Raw genomic sequence first — 16,747 nt, 5'->3', positions numbered from 1 at the left:
TAGCAGTGAAACTAAGGGAGGATTTAGGGTCACTTGATCAAGCGCTAACTATATGCTTTATCAAAAAGGAAAGTTTTGAGCCTAATCTAAAATGTAGAGAGAGTGTCTGTCTCCTGAATTCAACCTGAATCTTTTTCCGCAGGAAAGGAGCCTGGAAGCTGAAGGTTGTGCCTCCCATTCTACTTTTAAAAACTCTAGAAACCACAAGTAAGCTCACAGTCTGAGAGCAAAATGCTTGGAATAATACAGTACTATTTAAGAAATCAAGTGTCCTGGTTATTCAAGACCTTGCATGTAAGGATGTGGATTTTAAATTCAACTCTGGAATTAAGCGGGAGCCAGTGAAGAGAAGGGAGAATTATGCTCTCTCTTTCAAGTCCCTGTCAGTACTTTCACTGCAGCGTTCTTGACTAACTGAATGCTTTTCAAAGAACTTTTAGACAATGATGAATCACAGTCGTCCAGCCTAATAAATGCACCAAGTAACACCATGCATGACAATACAATAACATCTAGAAAGCACCTGGTAGGAAAAGACTTCATTTTTCAGCATGACTGTGATACCAAACACACTGTCAATACAGTAAAAGCATAGCTAGATAGAAAAATTCCCAATGGAGCACTATCAGTAATTGATTGGCCTGCCAAGTGCCTCCAATAAAGAGCTTTGACTATCTTTCCAGAATCATGGAGCACTAGTCCTGAAGACATCTGAAAATTACAAGAATGCTTGCATAAGTTGAGGCTGTGTTGAAGAATAAAGGTGGACATACTAACTGTTAGCTTTCAAGCTTGTTAGAACTGAGGTAAGGGCAAAAAAAGATTTGCTTTAAGGGTTTGTGGCTTGTGTGCTATAATTTCATGTATGTTTGTGTAATTTGATCATTTTGAGCATTCATTTTTATAGCAAAATAACATTTTACATAATGCGCACCTTTCTAACACTAATCGTTAACAAGGATTGTCAAGAAAGTAGGATTTTGGTTGCAGTTATCTACTACAAAATGCTTGCACCAAGAATATATGTGTTTGTTGTTTGCTACAAAGCAAAAACTAAGCCTTTCATTTTGTTTTATGGCTTAACAGTTTAAAAACTCTAGATTTCACAGTTGCATGCTCACATCTCTTGCAAAACTAAAATAAAAACTGAAAAAGAAAATGTTTCTTGTTTCATAAGATCATATGATGTGACATACATGTGCGTAAGTTTCAGTTTGATGTACACATTTGAGGTTGGCAGAATTTCTCAGTGGTCAAGAGGACTCTGTAATGTCTTCACTTGTCACACAAGTGTTGCACGCCACATTTCTTTCGATACTGTAGTTCAGTCCAAGCAGCTATTAGTATGAATAAGGCTAATCGTCTGTTTTGAAATGCCAAAAATATCACCAGAGATTCTCATCATCTATTTTTTCTGTTGTTATTTTAGTGAACAATGTTTTGTCCTTTTCATAAATAAACAAGTGTTACGAATGTGTGAGGGACCAAGCAGCCAAAGCAAAGAGGACACAAGCAAAAAATATCTTCAAAAAGGGTTTTCTTTATTTTAACCCTCAAAAAGTCCAAAATTAACAAAATTCAAACCCATACTTGCAGGCCCATAAAACAGGTCAACTAAATATAACTCTACAAAAAGTAATTTCCAAAAACTTAAACAACAAAGTGAGACACAACTTAACTCACAAACTGACCTAATTAAAAAGACACATGAGGGTAGCTTTTATAATGATTTGGCCAAACCATTTGAACACAATAGGGGGGAAAACAAAAACACACACTAATATTAACTAAGCACAGAATAACCCAACTAAACCTAAAACACCCCTGCTCCTGGTAAGCCCATGGTTGGTCCTGCTGAGCAGGCATTTTGTCCCCAGAGTCCTCAGCCACGCCTTTTGCCCAGACAGGAAACAGCCACCGCCCAAACCCAGGTAACTCAAAGAAAGAGAAACATAATTAATATAACAAAACATTTTAGAAAAACCACACAATGTTACTATGTGCGCGCCTCATAATATCAGTGTTAGGTTTAACCAAATGATTAATGAAGAAAACTGCAAAGCAAACTAATAAAGTGAAAAATGGACTAATTTACCCCTGTGTGGCTGATGCCATCACACACCCCCCCTCTTCAGGACTCTCGCTGGTACAGCGAGAGAGGAAGTCGGCGGTAACGTTGTTCTTCCCAGGAATGTGCTTGATGACAAACCGGAAAGGTTGCAGAGCAAGGTACCATCTTGTGATCCTTCCGTTCTTATCCTTCATCTTTTCCATCCACTGAAGTGCACTGTGATCCGTCTCCAGGGTGAATTCTCTTCCAAGAAGGTAGTACCTGAAGGAATCAAGGGCCCACTTGATTGCAAGGGCCTCCTTTTCCACTGTTGAATATCGAACCTCTCTCGGGAACAGCTTTCGGCTGATATAAGCAACAGGATGACGTTCTCCTTCCAAACCTTGAAGTAGCACTGCTCCCAGACCCCTATGAGATGCATCCGTTTGAAGGAAAAAGTGCTCATTAAAGTCTGGACTGTACAAAACTGGTTCGCTACTCAGTGATTGACTGATGTCCTTGAAAGCTGCTATAGCCTCCTCTGTCCAGTTAATCTGATTAGGACACTTGATGCCTATCAAGTCCGTTAGCAGAGCTGCCCTGGTGGAGAATCGTGGTATGAACCGACGATAAAAGCCTGCCATGCCCAAAAAGGATCTTAGTTGCTTCCTTGTCTGTGGGAGAGGACAAGACTCAATGGCTTGGATCTTACTGACCTGAGGCTTGATCACCCCATTCCCGATCACATGGCCCAGGTACGCAGTCTCAGCAGAGGCAAAAACACACTTAGAGGGGTTCACCGTCAACCCAGCAGTGCCAAGACGGTCGAAGACAGCATGCAGATGTTCCAAGTGTTCCTCCCATGTGGTGCTGTAGATGACAATATCATCAAGATATGCAGATGCAAAATCTGAGAAACCACATAGTACTTGGTCCATTAATCTCTGAAAGGTTGCTGGAGCCCCATGCAGCCCGAATGGCATCACTGTAAATTGGAAGAGACCCCAAGGTGTTCGAAAGGCAGTCAACTTCTTTGATCGCTCCGTTAGTGGCACCTGCCAATATCCCTTGCACAGGTCAAGTGTGGTCAAGTACTTTGCCTTCCCCAGCCGTTCCAGCAAATCATCAATGCGTGGTGTGGGGTATGAATCAAACAGTGATATTGAGTTTAGGTACCTGAAGTCTATACAGAACCTCATGCTTTCATCCTTCTTTGGCACCAGGACCACTGGATTACACCACTCACTCTTTGATGGCTCAATGATCCCCAAGGACAACATGAGGTCGATTTCCTTCTTCAGGGATATTAGCAGACGTTCAGGGATCCTGTAGCTCAAACGCTTTACTGCGACGCCCTCTTTAATGACAATGTCATGCTCAACAATATCTGTTCGGCCAGGATTCACTTGAAGCACCTCAGAGTTGCATGCAGCTCTCACCTGAAGCTGTTTATCATCTGGCAGATGACTAAGGTCAAAATCTACCACATCAGCAGAAGGCAAGTATTGCTCACCAACCTCTTCTTCCTCTGGCACACCCCTTATGAGCATCACCTCTGCTGTCTTTTCAGGGCGCTGCGCCCATTCCTTCAATAGATTTATGTGCAGAACCCTGCTGGAGCGTGGCTTTCCAGGGATGAACACTTGGTAAGTAGTGGACCCCAATTTCTTCTGAACCTCAAAGGGCCCTTGCCACTTAGCCAATAGCTTGTTGTTGTCAGTGGGGAGGAGCACCAACACCTTTTGTCCAGGACTAAAAGACCTCTGACGAGCTGCTCGGTCATACCAAAACTTCTGCTTCTGCTGGATTTTGGTCATATTTGACTGAGCAAGCTCACTCATTTTCTGCAGTCGCTCCCTCATCTGCACAACATAGGAAACAATGTTAACAGAGTCCATCTTTTCCTTGCCTCCCTCCCAGATGTTTCTTAGGAGGGCTAGAGGTCCTTGTACCTCATACCCATACAAAAGTTCGAACGGAGAGAAACCAGTGGAGGCTTGTGGCACTTCCCTGTAGGCAAAGAGAAGATAAGGAAGCCACTGATCCCAATCAGCACCATTCTTATCTACCACCTTCCGGAGCATCTGCTTCAGAGTCTGATTGAACCGTTCTGTTAGCCCATCAGTCTGAGGATGGTATGGGGTGGTCCTCAGGCTTCTAATGCCCAGCAGCTTGTACACCTGTTTTAGTAAGTTGGACATAAAGTTACTCCCCTGATCAGTCAGTATTTCCTGTGGGAACCCTACTCTTGCGAAGAGCTGTACAAGGCAGAAAGCTACTGATTTTGCCTTGATGGATTTCAGTGGGAAGACCTCTGGATATTTAGTTGCGTAATCAGTGATTACAAGCATATAGCGATTCCCTGACTTACTCTTCTCAACAGGTCCAACAATATCCATTCCGAGGCGCTCAAATGGGGTACCAATAATAGGCAGTGGTTGGAGTGGAGCTTTGGAAGGGACTTTGGAGGATGTCATCTGGCACTGAGGACAGCTCTTACAGAAGTAGGCTACATCTCTATGGAGGCCAGGCCAGAAAAAATGTTGTTTAATACGAGCTGTGGTTTTGTGCTTACCAAGGTGGCCAGACCAGGGAATAGAGTGTCCCAAATTAAGCACAGTTTCTCTAACCTCTTGGGGGACCACTAGCTTCAGAAGTGAGCCCATCTGATGGTAAAGTATGCCATTTTGCAAGACATAGTCACTTTTGTTAATGCCTGCCTCCTCTACTTGGTCCTTGTCTATTGCTCGCTGAAAACAGGAAGCTAAACTAGGATCAGTTTTTTGCAACTCTATTATATTGCCAGGAATTTGAAGTCCCAAAGGCAAGTCTGGGTCAGTATGCATTTCTGGGTGTACTATAGTATGCTGGAACTTCTCCTGTCTCCTCTGTCTGCGACTTTTCCGAGGCTTCACAAGTGCAACTTCCCATTCCTCATCAAAAAATGGCAAGGCACTGAAAACTTCTGAGGTTTCACTAGATTTTTGAGCTTGGGCTCTAGTAACAGCCACATTGCATTGATGATTCTGGTCTGACTCCAACAAATCAAAAAGCACTGGAAAATCTCGTCCCAGAATAGCTGAATAAGGCAGGTTATCAACCACCCCAACATTTAAAAGGTAAGTCTGTCCATTCACTTTAATGTACATGTCAGCTGTTGAGTACATCTTCTCATCTCCGTGCACACAACAAATGGGGATGGTATCACTGACACGGACAATATTGGGGGGCACAAAATCTCTGTGTATCAGTGTACGAGAACTGCCAGAATCAAGCAAAGCTCTTAAAGTTGTTCCATTAGCTTCAATTTTTATCATTTTAACAGTCTGGTCACACTGGAGCCCATGTTCAGCATGTGAACGTGGCATGAAACACATTTGAACCATCTTAGCTGAGGTTTTTGGGCACATTGGCTTTGTGTGGCCCTCTAACCCACAGAGGTAACAAACAATCTTTTTTGAATTTTTTAATGGTCTGCCAGCAAACTGGTTCTCACCCACAGGAGTTTTTTCTGCTGACAATGGCCTTTGATGATACATCTGGGCTGATTTGGGGCCTTCCTTTGGCATTTTATTTGCATTACAGGTCCAAGGTTGCCCTTTCCTCCTGGCAGCTACAAACACTTCTGCCAGCTCAGCTGCCTTCGCTGCAGAAGACGGATTGTGCTCTCGAATCCAAACCTGTAGCTCAGGGGACAACATTCTCAAATATTGTTCAAGGATGATTATTTCACCAATTTCTTGGTTCGTTTTACCTTTTGGCTGAATCCATTTCCCGTACAGATCTTTAAGTCGAGCATACAACTCCTTAGGGGTCTCATCAAGCCTGACTTCCAGTGAACGGAATCGCTGCCTGTAGGTCTCCGGGTTAACATCATACTTGGACAAAATTGCAGCTTTAACTTTGTCATAGCTGAGAGAGTCATCAATATCCATATGAACGTATGCCCCTCTTGCCTTGCCCGTTAGCAGTGGTATTAATCGAAAAACCCAGTCTATTTTTTCCCAACGATATGCTAAGGCAATGCGTTCAAATGTAGTCAAAAAATGCTCAATATCATCACTATCAGTCAACTTTTCCAGTCTGGGTTCATGCAATGAAAACTGACCTGATAATGACTGACTGGATTCAGCTTGAGCTTGAGGAGAACTAGGAATGTGAGGTAGCTCCCTTGACTCTGGTGACTCTGTGGTAGGTAATGGTAGCTCTGGTACTGGTGATGTCCGGGACTGCACCTCTAACTGTAAAAGCTGAAACTGATGTTGCAATGCTTTGAATTTTTGTTCTTGTCGTGCAGTTACCTCTTCTTGCCTTGCTTCCCGAGCCTCCTGTTGACCCATATGAGCTTGCAATATTGACATCAGATCTGACAGAGATGGCTCCCTTTCTTCAACCTCAGTGCTCTCCACCATTTCAGAGACTCCAATTTCCTCCTCAGCATCAGCTTCCTTTTGAACAGTTACTCCTTTCTTCTTTTCCACCTTTCCTCCACGATGCATTTTTCTTTTTTTTTTCTGGGGGTGAAAAAGCCTCAAAGAAAAAAATACTGTGTCCTCAACTGGCAGATCCCACTGCTGCCACCAATTGTGAGGGACCAAGCAGCCAAAGCAAAGAGGACACAAGCAAAAAATATCTTCAAAAAGGGTTTTCTTTATTTTAACCCTCAAAAAGTCCAAAATTAACAAAATTCAAACCCATACTTAGCAGGCCCATAAAACAGGTCAACTAAATATAACTCTACAAAAAGTAATTTCCAAAAACTTAAACAACAAAGTGAGACACAACTTAACTCACAAACTGACCTAATTAAAAAGACACATGAGGGTAGCTTTTATAATGATTTGGCCAAACCATTTGAACACAATAGGGGGGAAAACAAAAACACACACTAATATTAACTAAGCACAGAATAACCCAACTAAACCTAAAACACCCCTGCTCCTGGTAAGCCCATGGTTGGTCCTGCTGAGCAGGCATTTTGTCCCCAGAGTCCTCAGCCACGCCTTTTGCCCAGACAGGAAACAGCCACCGCCCAAACCCAGGTAACTCAAAGAAAGAGAAACATAATTAATATAACAAAACATTTTAGAAAAACCACACAATGTTACTATGTGCGCGCCTCATAATATCAGTGTTAGGTTTAACCAAATGATTAATGAAGAAAACTGCAAAGCAAACTAATAAAGTGAAAAATGGACTAATTTACCCCTGTGTGGCTGATGCCATCACAGAATGTTCTCTTTTTCCTCGACAGATCAAATTTTATCCACCTTGAGTAAATTGCCAAGCCCAGGGTGCTACTCTTTTTCCTTGTATGCATATTATGCTTTTACCGTGATAAAACCAGCAGCAGTCGGTACTGCATGCTGTAAATATATACATGAAAAACATATTCTATGTCATAACTACTGTAAAAATGCTTTTCTGAATGTAATCCCTTCACTTTGTAAAAGCTTAACTAACATCACAAAAATAATCTCTTTCTCTTGTAAATCAGTCACATGAACTTTTATTTTGATAAGATAAACGAGCTGGATGATGACCTGTCAACCAAAATGAAGAACACACCTTAAAAGTAATATTTACTTATGGTGTTGTATTGTATTTTCTAAGTGCTCTGAGAGAGGCTGAGCAGACAGTTCTGTGCAGGCTGCTGACAGACAGCAGCAGAAATATATTACTTGGATAAAAAAGTGGATAAAGAATAAATAATTGCCTTTTTTCTTGGTCTCAAGAGATTTCATCAGGAGCCATGGCCACGCTCGGACAAATCATCTTCTACAGGTGCGACCATGAGGAATATTTAGTGTTGTCATTCAACTTTGAAAATATTTAGGTGTCTCCAGTGGTAACCGAGTATGTTTGCTTTTACTGCATCAGTAGAGAAAGAAAACATCTCACTTTTGATGTTATTTGACAGCTGTAGTTGCTGATTACTTCTAAAGTTTCAGATTATAATACAACAACATGTTATTAAAGATTAAACTTATGCTTCACAACTAGTTTAAATATGTGATCCCTAACAAAATAAAAGTTGTTGACAGTCTGTCAAAGAGAAATTTCTCCTTTAAATTTCTGTCAGGACAAAATATTAACATTTTTGAACCACAAAGAAAACACTTACAGAAGAATTGAAAACAATCTCCAGCTTTCTTATTGCAATGGGGTTTTTTGTCCTGATCATCACGAGACCCAAAAGACACAACGCATGGAGCCCAAACCCTACAGTTCCAGGAAGAATAATAGAAGCTATTTGAAGAACTGCTATGAAACTAATCTTTAAAAACTAATACTATGTGTTTTGTTACAATTGCACTTGTGTTTTTCTTTTTGTACAGCATGCTCGTCATCATCGTCATACTTAGTTTCTTCATCATCCTCTTCTTCTCTCTGGCCTTCTCAAGTAAGACCCACAGATCTGTTTGGATCCTCTTGTCATTAGTGATGGCTCGGTGAGGCCTGGGGTGATACATGGGTGTGCTCACCACGTGCTGTGTTTGTCTAAACTAAAATACAGTTAATCCATGTGGACGGCAACACGGCACAGCACAGCATCGAGTGTTTAACTGTGAATATTCATTTGTATCTGCACGTGTGATGATCTCTAAATATTTGTGAGGCTGACTTTCCACTTGACAGAAATAATGTTGATAGCCAACACATATACTCTATATTCATGTTTCATTTCCTTGAGAAAATGTTTATGTGTGTTTAGGTATGCTCGACTGGTGCTGGTTTAACATGGTATTAAGGGAATATTGACTTTAAATATCATTTGATAGTTTCATTCATAAACATGGTGCGCCTGAGTTTTTACTGTGGAATCCTGTCCTATATGAACCTGTGAAATTGGTATTTTGGCCATCATCTTGTTGATGTCTTGAAAGTGGGCGTGACTATATTTTAGAAGAATGTGTGAAGCTGATATCTAGCTAGCATTCAAGCTAGATTAATTGGCATGTTAGTTTTATTAAGTTACAAATTTATTAAATATGTGCAATGTTATTACCTGAAAAAAGGACTTCTTTTTTTAATTTAACTGAATGCCAAAAAAGATCTGATTGTGAACCAAAGGACACGCCATGCTCATACAGTAGTGAGTCATCAGTCACAGAGTAAAAAGCATACCGCACTTTGAGTGGTTATTTTTATAAATGGCACGATAATTTCCAAGCTAAACATGATAAAGTCATAATACTACTGACTGAGACCATAAAGGCATTAGGAAAATATTTACTGAGGTTATAAATCAAGTGAGAAGTAGATTTCTTTTCCTGACAGCTACAATGGTTGCCCTCTGCTGGTCAGTAGAAAGAAGACAGGTATAGGACATTTCCACCCTGGCTTTGTTTTTCAGACCTGTATGCTAGAAGCATCTTTTATATACAGTCTATCTATCTGTGTCTTTAGAATTTAATCACTTTTACTAACTCAGACCCCTAAATAGTCATAGCTTTGCTTGAACTATCTCTTGAAATCACAGTCTCTATCTCTCTCTCTCTCAGGATATGTGAATGTGAAAAATGTGAACTTGTCCTTAAAATCTTCCTGCTAAAAGTTTTATAACTGCCAAAAGCAAACAACACTTTCACTAAATATCATTTAAATCGGTTATTAAGTTGTCAACAAATTGGAACTGATTCAAATGTGCTAGTCTATAATATGTGTATAAAATGTCCACATCCCACAGAGCCCCAGTCCAATGTGATAAGCAGCAGTACAAAGCCTGTCGCCAACCTTGGTGAGGATCAGCTGCTCAGCTGCTATCTTGACACACAAACTTCCCAAGACAAAGTGACAGTGACCTGGAAGAAGACGGACCTGAACGGCCTGGTTTACTTTTATCAGAATGGAGCTCCGGATCTGACGAATCAGGCGTCACAGTTCAGTGGGAGAACTCAGCTCTTCCCTCAGGCTGTAGTCACAGGCAATGCCTCTCTGCTGCTGAGGAATGTGAGACGCAGTGATGAGGGGAAGTACACATGCAGCATCAGCTCCTCTAAAGGTGGAGGAGAGGTCAGCATTCAACTCAGAACAGCAGGTAGGATGACTCACTCTTCAAGATTAATTGTGTGTTTATCTAAACATTCTTTATTGGCATTCATTAGCAGCATGGTTTGCAACACATTGGAATAAGATGGTATAAGGGTATTTCTAGTTTTTGTAATGCTGGGAATTTTAACCAACGTGCTGTTCTGAGTAATGTGAGTACTGAGTGAAGCTTCACTCTTGATTGCAATATTAATTCAGGATTTTTTTCTTCCCTCTTTTATTACATCAGCTTTTTCAGCGCCCACTTTCACCTTCTCAAATGGCACCCTGTCTGCTGAGGCAGTCAGTTGGTTCCCTAAGCCAAGCGTTTCATGGTTAAACCAAACTGAGAACATCCTGAATGGAAGCTCCACTTTCACAGAAAACTCTGAGGGGATATTCAGCATCTTCAGCACACTGCTGTCGGTCCAAGTCAGTGACACCTACAGCTTCAGGATTGAAAACAACTTGGTGATGTCTCTTTCTGAGGCAACTATATCAGGTAGTCTATATACTTTTACACTGACCTGATACCAAACACATTTGTACTAAAGGACTAAAATTCATCCTTTGGCCTATCTTTTATTTATGGAGGTGTAACACTAAGTCAGAGGAATATTTCTTCAATTTAAATCAAATCTACCAGAAAATAAAAGCAAATATATGTATTAATAAATATATAGCTAGGCAAATAACATTATAGGTTTAAAAAAAACTAATTATTTTTCATATTTTTCAGGCTCAGACGTTTCATGGAGGACTTATTTCACCTTCAGTGCTGCTTCATTCCGTCCAGTTGGATCACTTTATCTCATTATTATGACCAGTTTCCTCTGCATCTATTATGTGACCTTTTGACACACTAATGTACACAAAAAAACACAACAGATATAGACAGATACTTCCCCTGGCTGCATATGTGTGTGCGTGTGCTGCATTTAAGGTCAGGATATGTCCAAAGTAAAGACTGATATTCACAAAAGTGGTCCTCTTTGAAGATTGTGTAGCTTTACTTTAATGTAATTTATTACTGCGTGTGTTACAGTTGTGTAGTGCCATTTAACTCTGTGCTGGATGTTTTTAATAGTTTATCTATTAACTTTTAATATTATTTTTTACATCCTCTAATGCATTTACAGTGTGTGAACTGAGAGTTCCATTTAAATTATGTCAGTAAAATTCAGCTATCTTTGAAATTTTACTTTAATGCAGACATGTAACATAATGAAATACAGAAATATAGAAACAAAACAAGAAAAACATTGAAACATTTACATTTTAGCACATTTTCTGTGACAGTTTTAATGTCTAATTCTAGAAGCACTCACTTTATTTCTTTAGAAAGCTCTACCTCTAGTTGCCTTACACCTTTCATTTAAATCTAAAAACTACAGACAGTGTCCAGTAACCGTGGCAGAACTGTTCAGGTAATCTGAACCTTTCAAATAAACCTTAAACACCTCAGTCTACAGAAATCTGTAGATTCCTCTTGGATTTTGTGCGGATGATGTTTGCAGCCGTTTATTCATACTCGATTTATACTGTTGTTCTATTTCCATCATCTGATGTTTTTATAAATGCTTATTGCTCTAATTCCTCTCAACAAATATATTTTCACCCAATGAGACTCTGATTAATGACGCAATTTTAAAAAATTAAATAATTAAAGTTTTATTTTTGAAAAATACTTTTTGTGATGTCAAGGGTGACAGTGTTGCTTTAAAATGTTTTTTTTTTTTAACTTAAAACCTTTGAAAGTAAATCCTGGGGAATTGATGACTGTGTCCTCCTGTCTGTAGTGACACTAACTTTGCCTGATTAGAAGTCTGCATTTGGGTCCTTTCCACATCCACAGCACAAAAGCTTTATCCCTGGTGGTAGGTGTCAGTTTAATTTCTCTGGTCTGCAGAGGTCCTCCATCAAATGTGTTTTCTGCATCAATTTATGATGAAAAACCTGTTACATAAAGGAAAACACAAAGCTAAAAAATCAGCCAATAGTTCAACATAATGCAGTGAGTCACATCCCGTATTGTTTTTCAAGTATTTGGTGTTGTCAGCTTTTTTCTTTTAGTATTATCTTATTATTATAGTATCATCTATGTATCTGCCTGGTGTCCGGCTGGTTTTGTGCCTTTTGTTACCTGCTTAAATGTGCATATGTCACCTATTTCCATTATTTTAGTTGAGTTATCTGCTCCTGGATTTTATTTCGACTTTACTGTGTTTCAGCAAGATCTCATGTGCAAAACTTTTTCACACATCCACGTTTCACACCGATTTTTAGGAATCGCGTACATCTCCACTAGATTATTGAGGCTGACTGAAAAGGAGAAGTGTGAGCAACACTTCCTTAAGATTAGTTTGTCATCTAGAAACAGCACTTCGAAACTGGAACAAACTTGGCTCACACATTGTTCACAATCTCTCCTCCCTTTTCCTCCTTTGCGTTAAATGTGGCTTCTTCTTCTTCTTTTCTAAGTAATTATGCTTCTTTAATGTTTTTCTTCGGGTGAACTGAATCAGTTGTTAGAAATCCTGGTGCCGTGCTGTAAACACAGCCAGCTATTTTTGGTGTTGATGCCATTGTCCCAAAAGGTGATTTCATATGTTCCACAGATTATAGGACGACGGGTCATTTACAACAGTTTAAAGCAGCGGTCCCCAACCTTTTTTGCGCCACGGACCGGTCTAATGTCCGACAGTATTTTCACGGACCGGTCATTAAGGTGTCGCGGATAAAAACAACAAAAAATGATACAACCAAGACAAAAACTGTGATATTTTGTAAATAATAAACGCGAATTCACTGTGTAATTGTGTAACTATTTTAGCAGCGTCCTCCTGAAATGCGACAACAACATTCACACCGAACGCGATAGAGGCAGGCAGAGCGTCAGGCTTACATGTAAAGTCAATGGAAAGGCGCGCTGACCCGCGATTGCGGCTCCCGCGAAAATTCGGAAGCAGATTTGCGTCGCGAAAACGCCAAAACGCCTGAAACGCGCGTGAGTGTAGCGCGTTTCAGGCGTTTGACTCGCGAAAAAAACCACGCGCGTGAGTTTATGTGTTGCATTTTGTGCATACACGCGTTTCGCGTCCCCCCGCTCGAGTTGGAAAAATCTGAACTCCAGCGTCAAATCGCGCCGCGACAACCAATCAGGAGCCTGGTGACGTGGCTGTTACCTAGTTCAAAGGGGCAGATCCAGCCAAAGCCCTTTATTCTTCAATAGAAGGAAGGCTAATCAATGCCGTAGCAAACAACCCGTAGCTGTACGACACCAGCTGCTTTCTGGACCGAGACAGGAATATAAAGGACCGAGCTTGTAGGAAGATATGTAAAGAGATCGGGCAACCTGGTAAGTGCATTCATTTTTCTTAAGTTTTCTCTAAAGTTTTCACTGACCCGGGGAAGCCGCACAAAAGCTAGCAAGCCACCGCTATTTTCCCACTGACATACAAATACCGTTCTGCTTTTAGGCATGTTGTCATTTAAGAATATATTTTATTGTTTATTAATAAACAGCACACAGTGGTCCCGCTGTTCATCCGTCACTGCCTCTTTTTTTTTCTTTTCATTTTCTTTTTTTTGCACTGGACAGCATTGCATTCTGCAGCCTGATTGACAAATCTGCTCCGTGTCGTGTCTCCTGCGCTTGCCAAATTTATCATGTTTGGTTTTGATAACCATCACGTCCAATAGAAAAAACAGCACAAAAACACCCATAACTATGAGCCTCATTCGGAAATACACACCTGCACCGCGAGGGGAAAGGGCGCACGAAAGTGGCAGGCAGATGAAGACAAACGGCGGCATAATAATACTTTTACGTTTTGCAATCCACAAAGGTTTGCACTTTGAGAATCAATTGTGAGTAATGTTCATGTGTGTGGAGAAAACAGTGTATAAAGTGCGTGGCCAGGGGCTAGTTATTCTGAGAACCCCTGCTGCAATAAATGAGGGACCACTGTCTACTCTACGATTATTATTTTCAACCTGTTAACATTTAATACTGTATTGATAGAACCAACTGATTCTGCAGCAGAGCATCCCCTGTTGCTTCTCCTGGCTGCCCAGTCCCTGAGCTCCTGCTGCTGCACCCACAGGTATGTACAGCAAGCACTGATACCTTTTTAGTCGGTGGGTTCCCTTGTGATCACCTTTACTAAATATCTACAACCAATCTGATTATATCCTGTTTTTGGTTTGTTTGTTTTTTTCAATGTTGAAACTAAAATCTAGTAGCAGCCTTCTCATTTCTTTGTGTTTTGTGCTGTTTTACAGGCCCACAGAGGACGGCTCCGAGGCAGATGAGGGACGGGTCCCAGGACGGTCCATCGGCGGTGGAGCTGGCCATCCTGGTGTCCCTGAAGAGTCCACACCAGTCTCCAATGGATCATTTCCTCCTCAGCCTTGTTCCTGCTCTGGAGAGCAGCTGGTCCTTTTTATTCCTGTCTCTCTGTAAATTCTTATATTTTATATATTTATGTTTAATGTTTTTCTGTTTGAGACTTTTAATATTATTTCAAATAAATTTTTATAATGACTAATGTCTCAGTTCTACTACACAGCAAATGTTGGCACACGACTTGACACATGTAGAATTTATTTCATATTATACTAATGACAAAATATACTAATACAGTGGGATGCAAAAGTTTGGGCAACCTTGTTAATAGACATTATTTTCCTGTATAAATCGTTGGTTGTTACAATAAAAAATGTCAGTTAAATATATCATACAGGAGACACACAGTGATATTTGAGAAGTGAAAAGAAGTTTACTGGATTTACAGAAAGTGTGCAATAATTGTTTAAACAAAATCAAGCAGGTGCATCAATTTGGGCACCACAAAAAAGAAATGAAATAAATATTTAGTGTATATCAATGTGTGTGTCTCCTATATGATATATGGGGTGCCTTTGTCTGGATGTGCTTCTCATCCAGAGCTGCACAGCACAGAGGGAAGTTCCAGCGCTCCTGGAATCCCTCTGTGATGGACCGCCAGTCTCCAGGTGAAGGCACAGCCATGAAGTCGTCCACTAGACAGTCCCAGATGGCCGTCGCTGCCTGGGGGGGGTGATCTGGCTCACCGTGGACACACCGACTCTGTAACTGAACGCTTGGTGCTGAAGGAGTCCGCGGTGACAAGGAACCTGGACAAAATTGTTCAAAATCAGTATTATGTGTACTGCAGTTACAAAATACATTATTCAAATTCCAAAATACTTTTGTGATGTCAGATTTAAATCACAAAACTTAAATCTTACATAAAACATTTTGTAATTATAAGGATAATTACAAAATGTATATTAGATCATATCTAAAACAGTTGTTTTGTTTTAACTTTAACATATCATAATTTGATTGGTAGCAACTTTCACAACTACAGTGAGCCAATCACTCATAATTCCTAAACATGTCAATCAGGTAGGAATGAAGTGAGACATTAATAGAAATAAAGAGTTGTATGTTGACATGTAGCCCTTTCCTTGCTTAAATCATTAATATTTTTGAAAAATTAATCTGTGATAAGACAGCTTATCAAGATAGAACCATGTAACTAAAGATGAACCAAACTGTTCAGTTTTATCTAACTCTGTTTTAATAAAGGCTGTGACCCCTGCTATAGAGTCTGACAGCTGCAGGGATTATATACAAATATTCAACTATACCAGAATCAAACCAGGTCTAAATAAAAAGGAGTGAGTATCACTACAAAGGTTAACTCAGTGGTCCTAATGCTACAGTTTGATATCAGCAAACACCGAGCGCATACATTGATGTGACACCACAGCCATGCTATCATTCAAACACTGATAACAGCATAAATCGAATTAAATCGGGGCTTGATGAGACCTTCTGAGTATCACTAGAAATATTATAAACAGTCGTCTCTGTACCACAGTTTGCTTTCAGTAAACACCGACAGCATTCACTGTTAGCATAGCACATCCATGTTAGCAGTGTGTAACTGGATGGTTTAGCATATTAGCACAGATATCAATAAAGGACTACCGTATTAAATACTTTTACTAACCTCAGGCAGACGGACAGGCGCTCTGCAGGTGGGATTGAGCGCCTGTAATTGGTGTTTAGGCGGGCGATGCTGGGACCAACGAGGGAAAGCAGGTCCTCAAACTGGCCGACGGTGATAGCGCTGGAATCGGCCGTCATCCAGGCGCAGCTCCTGGAGCAAGTGGTGAAACTCACCAAACTGCTCACACCTCTGGAGGACCTGATGGACCCAGGTACGGCGAGGATGTCCTTTACGCCGCTGCTCTGCTCTCCACAGTAAATAGAGAAGGGAGACTCTCTCTTCAAGCGCTAGCTCGACACCTGCCATCTTGCAAAGATACCTGTCTGGCAAAACTTCCTCCCACATCCCTCCCACATTTCCGGTTCACGCGCGTTAAAATATGATATTTTGGGGCGCGATGGATTTTTCTTGGACACGCGTAGAGGTGCGAATGTGCACGCGTCAAGTTAGGGGCGTTTGGGGCTTTTTTCTCGCGCCCATCGCGTTCGGCGTGAACGTCCTCCTCTCTCCCCCTTAATGCTCTCTGGTCGCTATGGTAACGTAAATATTTCTTTTCAAAATAAGACACAACTATAACACGGGAAAAGACCCAGGCAAACCGAGTTAACGATAAAAACCCTGAAAA

At 40.7% G+C, this 16,747-nt stretch overlaps 1 protein-coding gene and 1 long non-coding RNA gene across 2 annotated transcripts; one reads left to right on the top strand and one right to left on the bottom strand.

Moving 5' to 3' along the window:
- The first annotated feature begins 7,684 nt into the window (after nt 1-7,684).
- vtcn1 (V-set domain containing T cell activation inhibitor 1) lies at nt 7,685-14,631 on the top strand. The gene is made up of 7 exons (XM_026143793.2): nt 7,685-7,834; nt 8,389-8,453; nt 9,741-10,091; nt 10,332-10,583; nt 10,821-13,439; nt 14,106-14,187; nt 14,366-14,631. Exons 1-5 carry the CDS (start codon nt 7,803-7,805, stop codon nt 10,937-10,939), a joined length of 819 nt encoding a protein of 272 aa, XP_025999578.1. The 5' UTR covers nt 7,685-7,802; the 3' UTR covers nt 10,940-13,439; nt 14,106-14,187; nt 14,366-14,631.
- Nucleotides 14,632-14,670: 39 nt separating this feature from the next.
- On the bottom strand, nt 14,671-16,717 carry LOC145421114 (uncharacterized). Its single transcript, XR_013902405.1, has 2 exons — nt 16,123-16,717; nt 14,671-15,238 (listed from the first exon to the last, which is right to left on the bottom strand). It is a non-coding gene; the product is annotated as an uncharacterized LOC145421114 (long non-coding RNA).
- Nucleotides 16,718-16,747: the final 30 nt, after the last annotated feature.

This window comes from Astatotilapia calliptera, chromosome 16 (assembly GCF_964374335.1).
Source record: "Astatotilapia calliptera chromosome 16, fAstCal68.1, whole genome shotgun sequence".
NCBI classification, from domain to species: Eukaryota; Metazoa; Chordata; class Actinopteri; order Cichliformes; family Cichlidae; genus Astatotilapia; species Astatotilapia calliptera.
The sequence above is the reverse complement of the archived record's forward strand: the minus strand, read 5'-3'. Positions and strand labels throughout refer to the sequence as shown.

What these genes read in the sequence shown, in the direction of transcription:
- vtcn1 (XM_026143793.2), top strand. Translation starts at nt 7,803, where the DNA reads ATGGCCACGCTCGGACAAATCATCTTCTACAG. An exon ending in GGACAAATCATCTTCTACAG is followed by an intron (nt 7,835 to 8,388) that starts GTGCGACCATGA and finishes CTTTTTGTACAG; the next exon opens with CATGCTCGTCATCATCGTCA. An exon ending in CATTCAACTCAGAACAGCAG is followed by an intron (nt 10,092 to 10,331) that starts GTAGGATGACTC and finishes TTATTACATCAG; the next exon opens with CTTTTTCAGCGCCCACTTTC.